Genomic DNA, 21,824 nt, shown 5'->3' on the forward strand with positions numbered 1-21,824 from the left:
AGAACAAAAATAGTCAACTGATGTAGAAGTGGTTTCATAAATATCAACACCTGTTTCTCATTATTTTGCCTCTTTGAAGAAGATACTTTCCTATTTCAGCTGGTCAGAAGGCCAACCCCATCTTGAGTTACAGCCTGGTCACAGTGCCTTCACCGCTGCCTCATTAACTAAGGACAAGTGCCACCCCGGTGGGTCTCACTGGGCTGAAACCAGGCCAATGCCACAAGCCAAAGGAAGGGGGACACAAAGCAAAACACATCTCTGGAGTCATATACAAGTCACTTCAAAGATTCCATGACTCAGAGCTATTGGCTGCCAATGGTGGTACCCTGTCAAAAAGATTTTGAGGCTTAGTGAAATCAGCCCGAGGCTGGAAGGCAGGAAGATGTGGGCTTTAATTTTGGCTCTGCTGCTGCATCATCAGGTAACAGCAACCAAGAAACTCCCCAGGAGTTTAAACCAATTTGAAAGTACATTATGTTGACAAACACAAGCGGTACCTGAGGACTCCAGCAAAACAAGGGCATAAAATACTACCCACTGACTGTACTTCTCTGCTTTCCACGTTCACATAGATACCGCTCATCATAGTCTGCTTCTGCCTCCCTTGGCACTCCTCCACACGAACTTGGAAGAGATCATTTTCCCCCTACTCCTCCACAGCTGTGGAGGTTTGACACCCGCGTTGAGAGAACCTGATGCCTCTGCTGCACAAAACCACCCATGCAAGCACCTTTTAAGGGAGTGTGGCTGAGAAAGATCTCCTACCTTTTTTTTTTTTTGAACTTCTGAAATTGTGATCATGTTACCTCAATCATATTCAGTATCGGTGTATCATCCCTTTTTAATCTACACACTTAATTAGTTCCTTTCTGTGGAAGAGAGGCTTTGAGGGACTTGGCTTGCAATAGAGTTGACATTGCGTTGACCACACAGAATCACAGAATCACAGAATAGTAGGGGTTGGAAGGGACCTCCGTGGGTCATCTAGTCCAACCCCCCTGCCGAAGCAGGGTCACCTACAGTAGGCTGCACAGGATCTTGTCCAGGCGGGTCTTGAATATCTCCAGAGAAGGAGACTCCACAACCTCCCTGGGCAGCCTGTTCCAGTGCTCCGTCACCCTCAGAGGGAAGAAGTTCTTCCTCATGTTCAGACGGAACTTCCTGTGCTCCAGTTTGTGCCCATTGCCCCTTGTCCTGTCACTGGGCACCACTGAAAAGAGCTTGGCCCCATCCTCCTGACACCCACCCTTCAGATATTTGTAGGCATTTATAAGGTCCCCTCGCAGCCTTCTCTTCTTCAGGCTGAACAAGCCCAGCTCCCTCAACCTCTCCTCGTAGTGGAGATGCTCCAGTCCCCTCACCATCCTTGTAGCCCTCCGCTGGACTCTCTCCAGTAGCTCTTCATCCTTCTTGAACTGGGGAGCCCAGAACTGGACACAGTACTCCAGATGAGGCCTCACCAGGGCTGTGTAGAGGGGAAGGAGAACCTCCCTCGTCCTGCTGGCCACACTCTTCTTGATGCACCCCAGGATCCCATTGGCTTTCTTGGCAGCCAGGGCACACTGCTGGCTCATGGTTAACCTGTCGTCCACCAGGACACCCAGGTCCCTCTCCACAGAGCTGCTCTCCAGCAGGTCCACCCCAAGCCTGTACTGGTGCATGAGGTTGTTCCTCCCCAGGTGCAGGACCCTGCACTTGCCCTTGTTGAATCTCATCAGGTTCCTCTCTGCCCAGCTTTCCAGCCTGTCCAGGTCACGCTGAATGGCAGCACAGCCTTCCGGTGTATCTACCACACCTCCCAGTTTGGTGTCATCAGCAAACTTGCTGAGGGTACATTCTAACTCTTCATCCAGGTCGTTGATGAAGAAGTTAAACAAGACTGGGCCCAGTACTGACCCCTGAGGGACACCACTTGTCACCAGCCTCCATATCCTTATCCACACGGATAAGAGGAACACAAAATACCAAAAAGATCCCAGACTGCTCAGTGAAAGGCTAGGTTTCGTCAAGGCCAGCTACAGCACAGGACATTTAAGAACATCAAATGAGGAGGAATAGCTCCTGTACGCCTCAAAAGGCACATCTTAGAAATCAGTAGTTTTGGAATTAGTGCAATCACTGCTGGGGAAGTTTCATAGCCAGAGCTCCATGGCTGCAGACACACCAATACTGGCATCCAATACATGAATTTTGGGTTGAACTGGAACTGCCACTGAAACATCCCACGGCATGGGAAGAAGTCCACCAATTCCTCCCTGCTCCCCCACTGTTTTAATCCAGCTACATGTTTTCTTAACTAGATGTCTTTCAATGATTTGGCCTAATAAAGAAATATGCATTTCAATACTTAGCCAACTCATTAAGCTGGCTTTTGACAGGGTCCTAGTAAATTGAGCCTACCAGCAGCCTCTGCAAGCAGACTGGAGCTCCTCAAGCCAGCATCTGAACCACAGTCAAGAAAGTCAGTTAATCTGTTGCCATCTGTATTGATTCCATTAGCCACCCAGCTGGACATAACAGTCCCAACACTAGCAATTAGTGCTACCTACTGCGGTGCTAATTAACAGCACATTAGTTCTTCTAAACGTACCCAGATCTTTTGCTAGCACCAGACATGGGGGATTGGGCGAAGGCAGGGGAAGAAACATCTTTGCCTACCCTATGGCAGACATTCAACTTCCCAAAATCCTCCTCATCCTCCCAATGCCTTAATAAAGTATTCTTTCTGTTCATTTAAGTGTCTCAGCTCTCCGAGAACATCTGGGAAGCACTGGGTACAAACAGATCCCCACAACTTCACAGTCGTCTTTTGGTTCCCTAACAAAGACCATGCTCAAGGGTTTTGACCCCAAATAGCGTCCGCTCATGTGTAAACTGGCTGCAGCTCTACTGCCAGCAGGTAGAGTTCAGAGAGAACATACAAATTATGGTCATTGTCATGTAATTATGGTATGACTACAGCAGCAGCAAAGCCTCCTGTCAGAACCCCCTTGATTTCAAGTAGACATCAAAAATAAGGTCCGAGTGGGTACGTATGAATGCACACAGGAGAAATGGGACCACCAAGCGTTAGCTTGTGGCCTTGGGGTGGCACCAAGGTCAGAACGGCCCTCCCAGATGCACCAACTTCTTTTTTTTACATTACATAAAATATATAATTCAACCGATGGCTGACCTGTCTTCAAGTGTCTTCACGGGAGACGGGACACCTTTGCCATGCTGTTTGTCAGCCAAACAGAACCGCACAAAACAACGGTGTCTGTTGACACAGCAAACTAAAAATACAATACACATTTGTGATCCAAGTGTCCTACACGTGAAATTAAGCCTCTTCGAGCTGAACTTCAACTAGGCTTTGGTACCAGCCAGGCAAATTTCAACCCAGTGCTCTCAGTACCAACACAACTGAAATATTTAGACTGCTACTTGCACACTACTTCCTCTCCTACCTCGCCCCCCTCCTTTTTTAAATAGATAATTTTGAAGTTGTTTTTCCTCCCCCTTTCTAACATGACTTGCTGCTATGGGCAAATAAGCATTTTGGAAAAAAGCCTCTTTAACATTCTTCCTCAGGGCCTCCGAACACCACAGTGTTTTCTCCACATTTAACAAGCACGGCTGCTGTTTGTCACGCAAAAACCCACCAACTTCAGATTTAAGCATGTTTAGAAAGAAATCAGGAGACAAAGAAGTCTTGCAGAGCTTCACCAAGTCAGACTCACTGCTCAGCCCCCCCCCCCAAAAAAATTCTCCCCCTCTCAAAATCCCACAACAAAACACCTTCACTCCACAGGATGAGATCAACAGTTTGCTGAGGAGCACTTGGACACTCCCAAGGACTGTGTGAGCATTTTCATGAAAGAAAATGCAAAATTGTCACCTTCAGAATCAAAATTCATGTAGATGTTACAGCAAACCTCGTTCCCACAGAGACTGTGGGCTTTTTATGACTCTCTATGCAGAAGGCTGCTTCTCCTCGCGGTCAGCTAACAGTCTCTTCCATGCAGCGCCAGGCTGCAGGACAAGTTGTGTCAGTTCTTCAGTCTCGAGCTCAAGCTGCTCCTCAAGGGACTAAATCAGAGTCTCAGCTTTGATAGCAACCGAGATGCAAAACCAGATCTGTGCTTCCCTCGGCCCAATTTCCATTAAGCCTGCTCCTGTGCTCCAATAACTCTTTCAGTGCTGTAACAACAGAAAAACTCGTTTTAGGATCCTTAACTAGCAGATACGTATCAAGAGCATTCGGGTAACTGGTAAGGGTGCTTCTGTGACCACGTATCACCGCCGAAGCCAACCAGCAGCCACTCTCTCATTTTTTTTCAGCTCCACCACCTTTCCTGTTCTACTAAACCTCAGTGTTTCTCAGCCCTGGCTCTCTGCCCATTTTAATCTCATGAGCTGCACAAGCCTCAAAGTCTGAGTACATTCTGAAGATATTTCCCTCACATCAGTACTAACATCAGCGTTGCTAATAGCTGTGGGTTTTCCTCCCATTGGGCTCTCAGACTTCTGAAGCTGTAGGAGAAAAGATAGTGTACTTGTCTAGAAGGGGATTATTGTTCCTAAATGAATGTTATCATTTCCAAGGCTTAACTACAAAACAAGGAGAGAAGGTTTATGTTGGCGTATGAATGTACACCTCAGTGCTGTGTACGAATCTGTTCTGCAAACCAGGATCCTGTTAGGTATGTTCAGTCTGGAGGTGGACGCTCTCCAGAGCAAACACAGTCCTTCCCAACCCACAGCCCGCCTCAGTGCTCGACAGTCCTCCTGTACCTCCGAGACTGCTTAGCTCCTCAGATGCATGACAATTCCTCATCTAATTTCATTTGTTCCACTTTACAAATCTAGTTTGTTCCAGATCCTCCTCTACCAAAGTCAATGCTCTTTGGTATTCAGCAGACTGCTTACAGAATTACACAGCAACTAATTCTGAAGTCCTTTCTCTGCTATTAGACAGCAGGCTGGGCAGTGAACATTCGTGCAACCCTCAAGTGGACCTTGCTGAGGTCTTCCCCTTCTACACGTGCAGCAGAGACAAGCCCAAGCTTCCTCCGCCCTCGCTAGCTTTGGAACCAAGCATATGAGGAAACACAGCGCAGACGCACAGCACAACGGGGCTCGGGTCCCTAAGAAATTTCGTTAGGACCTGTACCCAAGCGAACACCTCCCCTGACAGCACACAGTCCTCCTCCGTCTGGGGTCACTCGGACTTCCACCAGCTCACAAGTCTTGGCACTGCCTGCCACGGTTTCGCAGCAAGATAATTTTACTCTTCTCCAAGCTACAGTAGGATCAAATCCTGCTCCTCTCCTGAGAAGCCTGTCTCTACAGCCTGAAGCTTTTTATTTTTTAACCACAGGCTCCATCAGTGACTCCAGAGGGAAAAAATAAAAATACACCAACACCCAGCTATGAAAGCCCTGGGGTGTCCATGCTGAATAACCTCCACCCGAGTCTCAACAGGTGAAGAACATCTTTTTCTCAGCTTCACTTTGCCAACCCTACAAGATCAGCTTGTCAAGGACATGCAACACAAACAGAAGAGAGAGGATTTCTGGAGCGTTTCTAAACTCATTATGCCTTAGTTTTATTTCAAATTCACACATCTAGGCAACCTAAGCTCACCTGTATACTATGCCCTGTCCAACCGTTCCGTATCTCTGTAGGGTTTGGAGGATACAACAATTAACCCTGGGGGTCTGCGATCCCCTGGTCCAGAGCCTGGCTCTACAGCTCGACCTGCTTCTACTCCAGCTTCCTTGTAAACTGGCCACACACTCAAGGCTCCAGCCTCGCTGTGTAGTTAATCCTTGATCAAAAGTGACAACTCCTCTCTCACAGATTAAATAAATCAAAACTGATGGACAGCACCCGCCCCTCCCCACCTGAAAAGAAACCACAACTGCTGGTAACCTAAGTTTAATGATTTTTCAATGCTTGGTGCCACAACAGTTGTTCTTGGAATGTTACTTCAAACCAAAAAGGCAAGTAAGGCAGACTTTAAAGCAAAGACGTGTTTTAAAAATCAAACGGAATTCGCAGCCTCAGGTACACGCTGCTCCTAAGCCAAATTAATTCATGAGGCATACATAAATTTTTTACGATACCTTACTACTGCTTTAGATGAGCAAATAGCTAGAGGCTGTTAACACAGAAAAGTCAGAGTGACAGAAGCTTTGTTTCAACTTTCACTGTTGCAAATTAAAAGGAAACAACAACCTCAGTAGGGCTGGAGCATTGATGTCCATTGCCACTTTGGATTCTATTCCAAAGGGAACAGAACAAGCAGCTGGGCTTCACTGAATCCATTCTGACTACATCTTCTCCATGGGGAAAAGGGATCCAGAGCATCAAGGGCTGACATCTTTACATATCCACTATTTGTCATTCATTTCTCTTCCGCCAGCTAACTAGATTTAATCCTGATTATGGTTAATGAAACAACAGCTAACGTAACATCAAAGACTGTTCTCAGCTTTGAAGCCCCGATTCTAGTTTTCATAGCTGTGACAATCTAGCTCTAGAAACTTACTCCACAAATTGCGCTTTCCCAGGAGAAGAAACAGCAACCTTACCTAGAGAAATTTTTACAGGAGAGCAATATAGAAAAGAGGACCAGCAGGACTGAAGGGCATTTTTAAACGGCCTCCTTTAATATGGTTTATGATGGTTATTTACTAGCCAAGCTTAAGCAGTCAGGAAAACACACATTTCATTAATATTTTCTTAATAGTAATAAAATTTCAGACCAGCTGCAATTTAATTCCCTGAGCAGGTTCTTCTAGAAGCACTTTATAATACAGCTGGCACATTACTTGCGATACATGTAATTCTTCTAACGAAGATGGTACTTCACTAATGCTTCAGAGCTAGAATTGAAGCTTCAGTGTCCCCAAAACTAGGTTACAGTCAAACTTGTTTTGGGAAAAGGAACACTACTTCATACTCCAGTAAAACACTGTGTGGGTGGAGCATAGTGAAATCCTGTATTTCACAATATTTTAGCTCAAAACCCAGCTGCAGTAAAATTTCAGTTTGCAATGCTAAAAAAAGCCGTAACCACAACGAAGTATGACAAGTTTGAAGGTTAAAACAAAACACTCGCAGTTCACTGTGCCAACAATTTAGAGCTGCAGATGATTATCAAACCCCCAAATCTTCACACCCTCCCACTTCAACATGAAAAGTCAAGTTGGACACATGAAAATAAAAAGCTTAGTGAAGTATGGTAGTTGTGATTTCTAGTTTTTACTGTGTAAATTAGTTTAAAGCTATCGTTCTTTAACGCCTAAGCTGAGGACTGATAGCACCCAAGAATCTTCTAATGCAGATATTCATACTTACTCTATGCATTTAAATCGGGCACCCCAGCCAACAGCCGAGGCTCTCTACCAGCGAGCAATTCAGATCCCCAGCTTCTGACTTTACCTCTCCCTGCTGATTATATGGAGAGTCAGAAGTTAAAACTATCTACGCTGCTCGCCTGCCATCTGTCTCAAGGAGGTAAAGTTCCGATTAAGCACAACGCCCTGAGTAAGGACAAGAAAACACCACAGCTCTCACCATGTTCTAGGTCTGTATAACAGCACCTGGAAGACAAAGGACGCCGTGCAAGATGCTAAAGTAACAGCAGAGAATTCCTGTTGCAGAGACCTTACCACCTAGACAGAAAATATGCCCACAAGGACAGGGGAAATACACACAGACGATGCTCTACCATCAGTTCTCACAGTTTACAGGTGCAAAAGTCCAGCCATTTGACATTTTTCTTGAAGCCTCAGCCCTGGAAGAACTTTTACAAGAAATTGTTTTTTTCTTTGGAGGGGAGAGGGTTCTGAAACCTCAGCTCAGTGCATCCCAGCTGCTAAAAGGCAACTCAAAAATAATTTTTAGGCTCAGGTGTTCACATCAACTACTAGATTTTTCATTACTTGGCTTTGGCAGTGCTATGAAAACCAAGCTCAGACAAGGCTAGTGACACGAGAGAGACCAGAACCCAGGCACAGGGAATCCCAGTCCAAACTTCAGGCAACAGGTACATAGAGAGTTTTTCCAGCTCCACGATACAGATAACCAGCTGGCTGCCCATACTTAACAGTATCTCCAGTTGAGTACTCCCTGTTTGGTAAGTATTTTATTTAACAAAACAACCTCATAGAAAACAGAAAAATTCACTTTTCATTTGTACTTTGGCCATCAGTACTTTGACTGGCAGAAGAGACGAGGGATGAAGTCACATTCCTGATGTACCACAGGCATTCCGCATTCAAGACACGTGAACAGGCACCGGTCAGGTTTTGAGGAAGAGCAGCACTGCAGTGGGCTAAGTCAGAAAGGCACTGGATTAAGAAACAGGAGTAGGTTAAAGTTACTCAAGAACTGCCAAATGTATTTAAATAAAACACAGGCAGGCAAACATTTCGAATGCAGACAAGTTCCCTTGTTCCACTAAGCTGTGGCTGAAACAGTAACGGCAGGAGAGAATATTTTAGTGTTACTAACAGAAGTCAGAAAAAGTGACTTCCACACAGACTGAGATGGCCTCGCATGCAGGCAGCACCACAGGTCCACAGACAGCGTCCTCTGTGTCCTTGTACGCTACTTGGAAGCGCGCACCAAAAAAGGGCACAGTCAAGGTTTTTACAACGTTCAAGGCAAAGCAAGTGTGAAGTACTACTGCCATAACTGGAAGAACACACAGAGAAATACCCAGCAAGGAGGCTACGCAATTCCTTCACCCAACTGATTCAAGCTGCAACCTGCTCATAAATGCAACGGAGTCTTTCATCCAGACAAGTCGCCCTTATCGAACTGTTTCACAAGTGAAAGTAAACAGCTGAGCTAGTAGGATGCAGTTTGATTGCAGAAGAGAAAAGCAACTGGATTAATAAACTCGACCTGGAGTAGAAGCCTGTATCATTAAACACACACAGAGATCTACAACCATGAGAATTTAAACTTTTATTAGTGTATTCACATATTAGGCAAATGCAACACGCATGAAGCTTATTTCTTAGGTTCACAAGTTCTACCAATACATTAGTCTACTGGTAAAACTAGCACAAACTGGTAACTGCTTTGCCAATTTTTTTTAAAGGTGTCTGGCCCATGTTTTCAAGGCTTGATTTTTGGTATTGCTTCTATGCCCTAGTCATTATGGCATAAAAATATCCATCACTATCATCAATTCAGTCAACTGATTAAAAGCTGTAACACTGGCCACGTTTTTGTTCTCAAAGCTAAGTTCTCACTAGCTGTACTTACAAAGTACAGGACTAGTGTAATGGATGAAACAATGGGAAAAAACAGACAAAGGCAATCCTGCTACTGCCACAATAACAAAAAAAAATGACAGACAGCTAGATCACAAGATTGTTAGTAAGATGTATATTTTTCAAATCAGAATAACCCTTCTATACAGTTTCCCAACCCTTCCCCAACCCAGACTTATTTGTAGAATATATTTCAGAATATTTTTAATATGGTGCAGCTGTAGTGTCCAAGGGTTCACAATAACATGCACTGTCACGAAGAACCTAGAAGTCCTCCTTCGCTGGTCATACCTCAGCAACCACTATCCTAGAGGTTTTGCAGAAGCAACTACTTTTAATAACAAGGCCCATTATGACATAATGAATACGTATGATCTGGTATGTAAGTAAGCTACACAAAGCCACTCAGATCAGAAATTTAAATTCTGTTACTGAAATACGTTAAGAAGCTGCATCTATTTAAAAACCTATACGAAAGAGTCTAGTTTACCCTGGGAAAGGATTTTTTTTCAAGGTATTTGGCTCCAAAAACTAAAAAACATGATTTCAAGTGACATCTGTAATGAAAAAATACAGACGTAAGGGGTAAGCCAATAACCTTGTGTACTTAATCCAGTATCCAATGCTACAGTAAATTCTCACTCCATGAGAAAAAACACTGATTTCAATGACTCACGGTACAAAAAAAGTCCCAAACTACATCACTGCCAGCAATACTGCTGGCAACAGATGCATCAACTCAGATGGGTAGGGAAAAGTAGACTCCTAGTGTGATGGATACTCGGAATTTATAATATGAATTCATTTTAGGCCCCATTAAGCATATAAAGTGTCTTAAGATTTCACAGATGAATCTCAAGACATTTCTTTCCCTTCCAATGGAGGGATTTTCTTTTTAAGAAGGCAGCAAAAAGTTCAGCTTTTCTACAAGGAAAGTCTGCTTCTTACATTTAGGACAACTCGAAAACCTGCTTATATAAAAAAATATAAAAGAATAAAGGAGCAGGGTCTTGGAATTTTATGAGAGATTTGCCCCAATCAAAAAAACCAAACAGCTATTTCTGGGAACTGAAATGTAGAACAGCACAATACTGTGATATTTGAGATCATGATACATTACCTGTACATATACTTAGCTATTCATGTTATTGATAAACCATTAGGACACTCAATTATATAACCAATAAAAACACCATTAAGAGTCTTTAGAACTGTCCCTTCTTCTTTCTGAAGAAGGCATTTCTATACACTAAATTTTCATCTAGCATCAGAGTATAGGAAACAGAATCCACAAGGTGCTTTAACTGATGAGACCTCAAGTGCTGTTTTTCTTTTTTTTTCTTTTAAAAACCTTTTTGGATAGTAAACAGTTCATGGGGACCACACACAAATACTACGACAGACGAGCTGTTATATTAAGTCTGTTGAATGGACTCGATATTTAGCCCACTGGTAACGGAGGAAGGAGTTTTACGACATGCTGGAGCAGCGTACTGAAGGGGAGCCCATCTGAGTCAATACTTTGTCCAACCATTGTAGAGGTCCATTCAGATGAAGTTCAATCCAGCAAGGAGTGCTTGTTACTGTTTGCCGCCTAGAAAATAAAGAATAATAGGAAAGTCAGAAAGCAGCTTTGGCTGCCGTTAAGTTCTCCAGCATGTGATCAAATATGTTTCCATCCATATCTACTACACAGAAAGATAAAAATCTGCAACCATTACCTTAACTGTTACTAAGGTTTATTCAGATAGTCTTTCAAGGAAAAAAACCCAAACAAAAAAAACCACTGAATAACCCATATCTATATGACACATCAATAATTACATGCTTATCCATAATACATCGAGAATATTCTCCTCCAGAAAACAAGAACGGCAGCATTTGCTTCAAGTGCCACACCAAAAGCCTTACTTCTAAAAAGAAATCCAAAACTGAAAATTGTCCAGCCAACGACGTGTTCGCATCAGATGGCTGTGTGCCACTGTACCTTAACCTTCAAAGAGTCTGCATCCAGAACTGCGTTTGAATTTTGTCGACAACTACGGAGCAATACTGAAGAGAAGCACTTGGCTCCACACTGTCAGCATGGCCAAGCAGCACAGTACTATTGCAATCATAAAGGGTGATGGCTTCAGACTGAAACAGGGCAGATTTAGATTAGATATTAGGAAGAAATTCTTCACTCTGAGGGCGGTAAGGCCCTTGCCCAGGTTGCCCAGAGAAGCTGTGGATGCCCCCTCCCTGGCAGGGTTCAAGGCCAGGTTGGATGGAGCTCTGAGCACCCTGGTCTGGTGGAAGATGTCCCTGCTGACGGCAAGGGGGGTTGGAACCAGATGATCTTTAAGGTCCCTTCCACCCCAAACCATTCTGTGATTCTACGATAAGGTCTGGCCTTTTGGAGCAATTGACAAGATAAATGTATAAGGAAACTGCTAGATGTTTTCAGAAATGCTACGTCAAAACACAGTATGTGGTTACACTGTGCTAACTGATGCTATCTCAAAGGAACACCAAGCTTCATCTCTGATTTCCTGTAATCTTGCACTTCTACATCTTTTGTACAGTAACAGCCTCGTGCAAACAATTCAAGTAGAAACCGTGTTTCCCCTTGTCTTCTACATCAACTTGCTCAGAATTTTCCCCAACAGATGCCCTTAATTAAGAACACCATATAGAAAGCCTCAGTAAAGCTGTAGGGTTGACAACCATAAAAGCTTCATTCCCTCTCCCACATATCCGTGTTTCAGAAACCTATTATTCAATAATCTTCCTTCTCATCTCCAAAGTAAAGAAATCAGTACTGGACATACCCTGCCTGAGATCTCCTGTTATTTCTCTGTACCCACTCCAGGCATGGGAGTCTTCCCAAACTAGACTGGCAAGACCACTGTTGCTAAGCCAGTTTTTCCTAGTAATTCTAGCTATCCCAAAGTGAAAACAAGGAGGCATCAAGATTCAAAGGCAGCAGATGAGTCAGACACAAACCCAGCCCCTTCATTTTTACTGTCAGCACTGCAACCCTTCGCTTTATGGGAATCTGTTTATACAAACAGAGGAACTGAAAAGGCAGAAAGATTAAGCCGGTGAGAGGATGGATTTCGAAAGCTGTCTGTGGTTTCAACATTTTGTAGCAGAAGCAAGCGGCTGGGGTCTGTGTTCTCCCAGCACTCTAAAAAACATTGTTATCTTAGCCCCAAATGCCTATGCCAAAACAAAGTGATCCAATAAAAGAACAATCTAAACCACAGGAAATACAATTCCGTTTAGCCTCGAATCCTCTCCCAAAGAAGGAAGTTCGTTATTCCACCGCTGTCAACTCCCCTACACAATGTGTTCCACAACACACTTCCTCAACATTTTATAACTGGTTCTGTTCAACAGCCCTGGCTTCACACTCCACTGGCTAAAGTTGATAAAACAGCGACAATCACTTAGCAGCTGTCTCGAAGCTAAAAGTCAGCCTATTCCACGCAAGGATTTCCAGTTCCTGTATCACTAAGTCTCTTTGCTGTAATTATCTCTACTTCATTTTCTTCAGAAGACGATCCTAGACCTGGATAGTTCCTGTGTTAATGTGAACACTTGTCTGCTGATCTGAACTTCTACCACCATCCTCCATTCAAACCAACATGGATCGAGCAAAAAGCTACATGCCATTTTGTCTACCAAGGTTATAGCATCTACCACTTTGCCATATCTGCATGTTTATGCACATATGCCTAACAGGTAAGCAATGCTGTGGCTTTGCCAAAGCCTGTTCTGTGAGAAACATACTGACATTATAACTAAGCATGTAAGTTTTAATAAGACTCACGGATTTTACACTGCTTCATGGTCTATTTTGGCAATTCAGACTACAATCATTGAATTTCAAGGTTGTGTTTGTAGAAGCAACCTCTTCTTGTTTTAATCACAACTGCAGCATAACTTACAAGTTTGGTGCATCAATAATTTATTAGCATCGTCTGAAAGATGCAAAAAAACTAGTTCAGCATTATGTCAGTAATCGGGTTCTGGCGGTGTTCCCACTGAAGCTTTTTCAGCCCCATGATCTCCAACAGGTTTATAGACTACTAATAACCAACATTCTCCCTCCTTAGATACAACTTCAGCAAAAGCTTCCCCACTGTTTTAACCCAGCACTTACACTCCATTCACTTCAAGTTGCCTCTGTATAATCTGACTGATTAAGCCTTTCTTCTGTTCCGATTTGAATGTTGTATTTAATTATGCGTTAAGTGTATACATACTCCTTTTCAGCCAAATCCAACAGTTCTTTAAACCTGCGCCAGATTCTTTCTTGTGTACCTCTTGCTAACAAAGAGGTACCAATTTATTCCATTACTCAAATTTCTCATTTCATCTAATTAGGCTTTTACAGAAATGGCTTCATTTAGTCCAGAAGCCTCCCCCACGTACTGATGCCGCTATTTACATGTATATATTTCAAGAGCAGATAAAAGAATCAAAAGCCCAGGATTCACAGTGGAACCTATATGGCATTATTCAACTTCAGAAATTATCTGGATTTAAAAAAAAAAAAAAAATCATGATGTATTGCAATAGAGTATTGATATGTCAGACTTCTTTCAGTGGGTAATTTCGAGAGAAGTTTAAGGGATTTGTTTAAAACCACATCTCCAGTTCTCCAAAATAATGACATCTTTAATATTGCTCAGTTAGAAGGCAATTCCTTTTCTTCCCAAATTCCCACATTATGTTAAAAACAGGCACTGCCCTCAACTACAGCTCTTAGCTTGTGCTAGTAGTGAATACAATCGGAATCTATTCAAAAGTAGATAAAAGACTATTTTTTCCACTTGAAACCCCTGTTTTTAGCAGTTTCACTACATAAACACAGTCATCTTACTCCTGCAAAGTTTTTTCCACTAGAAGTTCCAAAATATTTGCCATCCCTTAAATCTGTGTTCTCCAGCTGTTTTATTCTGCAGAATTCACTCCAAGTGACTCCAATTCTTTCCATCGGGTACTACCAACTGCATCCCACACCACAATCTAACGAACTCATCATACCCCACGTAGAACAGCACGGAGACCAAAATGCCTGTACATCTAACAAACAGCCAACAATTTCACAGCACAAACTGTGAAACCTCTAGATGTTGTCAGTGATTTCACCACAAAAAGCAAGCAGGACTGAGCGAGGAAACAGATCTTTGACAACACTCCTTGCTCAACAGCTGACTGCAGTGTAATTCTAAAATCAGCTTAATGGTCTTTATGACTTAGGAGCTCCATAGCTGATGGTGAGAAAAAGTCAAATACGGGTTCAACTTGCAGACAGCTTATCTACAATAGTGGTAGTAGGCCCACATGTATGGTTTTCAAGCCAGACAGAAATAGTGTATTAACAAAAGAAAAAAATCATTAACCTAAATTTAAAAGCAAAGCTGTTTTTTTTTCTTACCTGTATTCAGCTCCCCATCCTTTGACAAAACTCATTCTTATGGTACACATTCTAGTAAGCTGATAGACTGCTTCAAACCCCTGATTCACAGATTGAGCCAGAAGAGCAGCAAATTCTTGGTTATTAAAGATTTTTAGATTACATCCTATAAAGAAAAAAGAAGTCAAAAGGGTACAATCAACGAATACTTGCTTGCTACGCAGAAGCCCAAAACTACAAAGGAAAGCAAAATGTCATCCAGTGAATAGATCCACTGGACCTTTTTACACGTGACCTTCGGCAGGCTACTAACCTGGTGGAATTTTGCACACAGTTGCAGGATGCCAGCCATATCTTTGATTACAGTTGGGGCTCTGCACAAAAATGGCGCTATCGCTTAGGCACTCAGCAAAAACTTCTCCACCAATGTAATAGAGACGTACTCCCCTTCCTGCAACAAAATTCAAAGGCACTCTAGTTATCATATGACCCAAGCAGATTAACAAACAAGAGAGTATTTTGTTTTTGGGAAGGCCAAGGTTTTTCTTTACAATAGAAACAGAAATTAATTATCTACAGGACCACACTGCTGGGCTGACAGCTGTAGCAGGAGCAGAAAACAATTAACTTGCATTTTTTTCTCCCACGAACGCACAATATTAGGAGGACAAGAAGAATAATTTCTGGTCATGAGTGAGACAGAATTTTCTAGTCATGTAATGGCTTGTAACGAAATCCAAGTTAGGAAGCAGTGTTTGTTACCAAACAACTTATTCACTTAAAGAAATACCAATATTGAAATAAAAATATCAGATTCAAAAAGATTATATTCAACAGAATTAAAACTTATGCTAATATTAGAAGTGCTGTATATGAAGTGGCACAGGCCACTACGGCACAAAAGGAAAACACAAGTATCCCACTTCAACACTCTTCGCTTACATGCCCCCACACTACTTCACAACCCACTGCATACCCCTTCTGTGTACTACTACGACAAGAACAGCACTTCACTTAGCCCTATTACAAAAAAATACCCATAAGAAAACCTATTGTTCACTTTTAAATTCTGATCTTGTTCTCTCCAAGCGGAAAACAAAATATTTATTTCTAGTCGAAGTAAGATAAATAACATAACTAATCTCACAAACAAAACTTTTTAGAATTAAAAGGTCCTTTAAAGGCCGTAGTTTCTCTTCCCTTTTTTTTTTTCAAAACTATTTTTCAAACAAAATATGAGCTGCTCTACAAAAAAAAAAAGTGAGAGCTCCTCATGTGTATGCTTTTCCTCATCATGGACCACAGCCATAGCCTGGTTTTCTGCACATCTAAAATTTTTAGACAAGCATTTGGATTTGGCATAGAGGGAGTCAGAATGTTATTCTAAAGAGGCTGAACTTTTTTACTAAAAGTAACGCAAAAAAATCTTGTGAAAGTTGCTAAGTAAAACAATTCAGAAAAAACAAAACAAGAAGTTTAATGAAGAGCTTAAAGCCAAGATGCTGCACTGTGGAAAATAATATTCTTTACTAACCATTACAAAAGAAATCGTGATCATGTTGAAACAGCGTGTTATCTCAATGGCAGCTTTTCTATTTCAGAAAAGAATTCAAGAAGTACTACCAATGTCCATTCTGCATTTTATAAATAAACTAAGCAACATGTTAATATTTTGTAATTAAAGCTTAAACTTCAATGATAAGCAACTCTGAACATAAATGCTACCCACAGCAGAGTGGTCCAACGAGGAGCCTGAAAGCCAAAAACCTGTCCCTCGGGATGCTTTGGTGCATCACCTTTTTTCCCCGAAGGCAGAGAACAGCAAGGTGTGCAACAGAAATCCCATACAGCTGAGTGGCTTCCTCTCCTCTCCGCACTCGGCCCGACAGCTCTGTGACTGCTGCTGCCACTGACTTAGTGACAACTGATCAAGGAAAGGCAGCTCCTGGCAGTTCCAGCCATCACTACTTCTCTTCCCAATTGCAACTGGCTGCAGTAGCAGAAGCTGCTACATCGCTCCCTGATTTCAGAAGCTGTGACCTCTCTGTCTTTCCACGTCTGTCCTTAGCAAAAAGAGACCAAGCTCTCCTTGCCAAGCCTCGAGAGAGTTCAATGGCTGGCTGCACTAGGGTGAAAGGATCCCAACACATGGATTTGCCCATCCTACCTGGATCATTCCAGATAATTTAATGGCTAAACCGAAATGAAATAGTTAGAATGTCACACAATTTTACCTATGTGTCGCCTTGTCATTTCCACTGTAGCATTTCTGTTTACATTGGAAAGCAGACCTAGACAAAATCGTTCTGAATTTGATGGATCTGTAAAGCCATCTACAGTCAGGGAAGGCTGCGATGCATGGAAGGTTTCTCCCACTCTTTGATTCAATTCGTAATATGCTATTGAACACCAAAATGCAGGCTCCGAGTAAGTAACTGGTTGCAAGTCTGAAAAAAAATTATTAAAAACAAACTTAACAGAGAATTTGAGGCTGGAAAAGTAATCGATCTGCCCTGCTATTCGTCTCTTTCAGGAGACTACTCAAATTGTATTTTGCTTGCTGTCATTTTTACCTACCCCAATAAACAGAGTGGAATTCAGTATTCCACACATGTGAAGGAGGAGGGGAAGAATGAGTGATCTAATCTGACCACAGCTCTTGTAGTTCAGTACTTGCATTTCGCTTGGCAAAATGATTAAGCTAGAGTTACTGTGAGTGTCAGATGTTGAAACATTTCTGTTGCCTTTCTATAACTTGGAAAACATTTTGGCAATGTTAAAGATTAAACTATCAAACACTGAACGACACAAAGGAAAATATATTCAGAGGAAAATGATATTCCCTCGTATTACACTAGATCATATACTGTCCCTTTATTGAAAGGCAGCTCTAAGCTCCTTTTACTCTTCCCTACTCGAGCTCAGTATCTTCTCTGTGCATCTTCAGCTTTCCCTACGCTGCTTCCCCTTTTTCCCTACCCTAATTACTTACTCAGCATTCTGCACAGCATCTTCCTGTCACATCTTGTCATCGTTCCCTAAGTGAACCCAAGGGAATCTGATCTTCCCGAGGCATTTATACAGACACACAGCAGTGGCACCTGATCAAAGCAGGTGGGCAACTGATGTGGGAGCAACAATTATGTTGTGGTCACAGGCGAAACGGCACATGAGAAGAGCAGCAGAATACACGTACAAGGGAGATAGCAAGTCTGGGCAGCACTATGGATAGGCTAATGTCCTTTAAACTATTTATTTTAGAAATGCTATCCCTGCACACGCAACCATACTATTCTTTCTCTTTGTTAGAAGCTCAACAGTTCCAGAAATAGAGTGGTTTTTAAGAAGTTATTAACTCAGCCCTATTATGTTTATCATCAGGAAGCCAACCCAAAAGTCTCCTCCTAATACAGCTCTTACTTTTTTAAAGTACACTTTCATTTTTCATGTCATTATACATATAAAGAAAAGTCATCACACACAGAGAAATAATTAAAAGTATTTCCAGCTTACCCAGGCTATGATTAACTGGGGAGAGAGTACTAGGAGACAGCTCTGCTGGAGATCCTGTTGAAGCAATACAGATTGTTTCAGAGCAAACGATTCTCATTATTTCAGATAGGTAGGTGTAACCATTATCTACAGTTTCACATTTAAATTCTTTGGAATAAGAAACCTCAGAAATCCTAAACCAGTTTTCCAGCATGTCACATGCTTATTCTGAATTAAGATTATATTTAATTTTCCGGACTCCTGGGAACCTACCCCTCCTCGTCAAGACTCAATTAACACTTTAGCACTGTATTTGGAAGAGCTCTGACTTTATGCACGCTCTGTGCACATAACTATTTATGCACTTCTCCAGTGAGCAGGTAGTGACTTCCTCCCAAATTCAGTGAAAAAAAGGCTAAGATAAAGTGGACGAGACAATCAAGATATTGCCTCTCTATGCTGAAAGGAGAGGCTTTATCCCTAGAAAAGAACAAGCTGGATTTCCTCATTTGAGGAAACTATTTTTTCCTGGAAGGAAGAATGAACAAAACTCAGAAAAACCATGAACTCTTCAACACAATTTGCGCACTAGTAGGCAAAACACAGAGAGGCTTTGCACAGAAACATTCCTACAAGGACTGCTGATGCCAGGCTTAATTAAATAAGGTACCTATTGTCACATAGTGGGAAAACATTGCAGTTCTTACAGCAACTAGTGCAGTTTATTCCAATTAACTGAAAAAGGTTGCTAACATTAGCTAACGAAACACACACTCCAGTCTGCCAGCACATAGCAGGAGGTTCTTATCCAGCACATTAACCATGCTTTGTCCAAGTCTAAGGCCAACCAGATTATCTAGAAACCCTTTCATACAAAGGCAGAAATGTTTAATGTTTGTACTATTTCAATAGTGCCTGCCATACAAGAACTAATTTGAAACACGGCAGAAGTGATGAGGTTGCCAGAGTTCAGACACAGGTTCTCAGAATGCAACATCTCTATAACTTTAGGCCACTAGACACTTTGCTTCAATGAACCTGTTTCCAGAAGAATAAAGTTAGGGCGAGGCTGAAACCAGTCAGCTATTAAAATCTATGTTAAGGCTTTCCAATGAAGCCATAATTAGACCTGTATGCTTTTGTTACAAAACAAATGAAATGTACTTAATACGGTACAGAATGTTTCAAAAGCATTCCCCCAGCAAAAAACGATTTTGTTCATGAACGACTGAAAATGATATTTTAAACAGAAACACCAGGGGGTACAGAAGGCTACTGCCATCGTCGTTTGGGCTGAATTCATTCCCCAACGCAGAGTTGTCACAACCAGCAAGCCCAAGTCTTCAAAGTAGTGAAAAAAATAAATTTTACCTGTATCCATGCTTTGGTTCAACTGCTGGTCACTCGTTTCTCCATCTTCACTGATATATCCCGGAGGTGGTGTTTCTGTCAAAAAAAAAAATATATCAACCTATTGGTTCAATGACTGGGGAAATTTGTAAGATTTAGCACTTGAGGTTTTTGTCCTCAAGTTTTCATGAGCTCCATAAGATACCTGAACATTGAACTGGAATCTCATTTTGCTGTCCCTTTTTCCTTTCAGTAGGATTTCAAACCCATTACCTGCCTTATCGTCTAGGTAAAATACATCATCTCTTGTATGCCAGTCAACTGCTCAAGTATGTTACATAATTAACAGCCAGTCCTTGTTTGTTCCATTTAAGACAAGATACTTTCACTACAATGAGTAACAATTTCGCGACTGTGATCAACAGCTTTCACATTTAGTAGAATCACAAATGAAAAAAAAACCATCTGGTGACTTCTACAAAAAAAAGTGAGCTGTCTTTCTGTAGTATAACCATCCGATCAGATACCCTCCCACGCCTTAGAGAAGTTGCTAGATTTAAAGGTCAGTTTTCAGTTCAGTCCCTAAATCCATTTTTCTTCAATACCTAAGAGCTGATTTCACTCATTAATGATAACTATATTATCTAACTAGTTACGTTGCACAAACTCTACCATCATTATTATTACTTTCAAGCTCTACTAAAATGATCAGCTATTGTTTCAACCAGCATTCTTTACAGATGGAGTTTCACAGACCAAAGTAAACTCAGTAACAACTTTGAAGGGTTCTGATACCAGAAACCATGTCTAATTCCACAGAAATCTTCAAGACCCAGGAGAGTACAGTTGGTTCCTTTCCTCCACTCAAAATGTACTTTGTAATCTAGATAATGAGTTAACCAACTGCCTTTCAGGAAATAATTTTCTTTGAACTGGGCAAATGTCTCTTCCTACATATTAAAGGCAAAACCTGCATTTTAGTGAAAGTGTTTGAAGCTGACCATCTCTACAACTGCCTTAGAATTGTCTCTGAGACACCCAACGGATTATTACAAAACAGCAGAAATTTAAAGATAAAGCCTTTTGCATCAGAATTAAAATCAAATTGTATTAAATATCATGCCTGAGGTTTACAGCAACATAGTAAGATCGGACGGAAGTCAGCAAGAGGAAACTAGATTAAGTCAGTTGATTAAATAAAAACGAATCAGAAGAACTGTATCTTTGCTTCGCTTTGTAAAACTAGCGTGCTAAATACAGATGTGACAAAATTCAAGTCAGAATTTAAAAGGACGAATAATGGAAATCTTTACTAGCAAGAAGTATGAAGACAAAAATCATACTTGCTTTGAACATTTCTGTAGAATTCATTGTGATAAAGTGCACTCCACCCATCTCCCAATCATTTGTTACAGTTAAAGGTAAAGGTCAATAACCATTTCCAACCCAACCCATGCCTCCTGTTTCTGGTTGCTAATCTTGTCTCTTTGGCACAGATTATTTTCCATATCTAGGATCTGTCTGAACAGAGGCAATTTCCTCCACCTATTGCTGTTAATACTGGTTTAGGGTCAGAGGTTGAGCACCACCACAGCTGGAAATAAATGCTCGAGTGCGCCATTAAAAATTCTTAGCAGAGCTTGAATACTGACAAAAGTCTGGACAATGCAGCTCAGCGTGTCCGTAACCTGAAAGGGAACACAGAGCCCCAAAGGCCACCCTGCACCTTCACGATCGCCACCTTCCCAGCTGTAGGTACAACCAACCTCTCTGCAGGCCAAGCACTGAGACAGTATCGCAGTGTGGAACTACCACAGTTGTTAGGCTGGCCTACCACTAAAGAAAACGGTTCTCCGAAGCAGGCTGTCTAGACACAGGAGGCTTATCAGAACCTAGCTAAGTATTCAAGATTATGTTAGCAAGGTCAAATAAAGTAAGATGCCATGATATGAACACAACAGGAGGTGTCAGTGACAAAGGGAAGGAGGCAAGGTGTGGTTAGCTGCGTAAACATTTGAAGGTCATGTGAGTACCTTGCAATCACCTTGAACAGATTTCCTGCAAATAGCTACCTAGTTGCTTCAGGTCATTGCCAGAGCACTGGGTTTTCTAAGCTTTCCAGTAAGTTGTTCGCAAATGCTATCAGAAGCCCTCAGACTGAGCCAAGAAAGTATAAATTAAGAAAGCAACACCAACTTCTAGCACCTTAAATTGCTCTTTCAGGATCTGCTGTCCCTAGGTGGCAACAAATATGGCATAAATTAAACAGACAACATCAAACTAATTGTATTTTTTTT

The 21,824-nt window shown here is 41.8% G+C and overlaps 1 protein-coding gene across 3 annotated transcripts in view; it reads right to left on the bottom strand.

Moving 5' to 3' along the window:
• Window positions 1–8,952: 8,952 nt before the first annotated feature.
• The window catches only part of SMAD2 (SMAD family member 2), a 56,945-nt gene continuing 44,073 nt past the window's right edge, over window positions 8,953–21,824 (bottom strand). For all 3 annotated transcript variants that reach the window (XM_075411111.1, XM_075411109.1, XM_075411110.1), the window contains 6 exons: window positions 19,549–19,623; window positions 18,199–18,252; window positions 16,920–17,132; window positions 14,999–15,136; window positions 14,707–14,851; window positions 8,953–10,872 (listed from right to left, as the gene is read on the bottom strand). In XM_075411111.1, the coding sequence (XP_075267226.1) occupies window positions 10,749–10,872; window positions 14,707–14,851; window positions 14,999–15,136; window positions 16,920–17,132; window positions 18,199–18,252; window positions 19,549–19,623 (749 nt within the window). In that variant the 3' untranslated portion in view covers window positions 8,953–10,748. The remainder of the gene's footprint in view (window positions 10,873–14,706; window positions 14,852–14,998; window positions 15,137–16,919; window positions 17,133–18,198; window positions 18,253–19,548; window positions 19,624–21,824) is intronic.

The sequence above is a fragment of the Opisthocomus hoazin genome, chromosome Z (assembly GCF_030867145.1).
Source record: "Opisthocomus hoazin isolate bOpiHoa1 chromosome Z, bOpiHoa1.hap1, whole genome shotgun sequence".
In the NCBI taxonomy this organism is placed as follows: Eukaryota; Metazoa; Chordata; class Aves; order Opisthocomiformes; family Opisthocomidae; genus Opisthocomus; species Opisthocomus hoazin.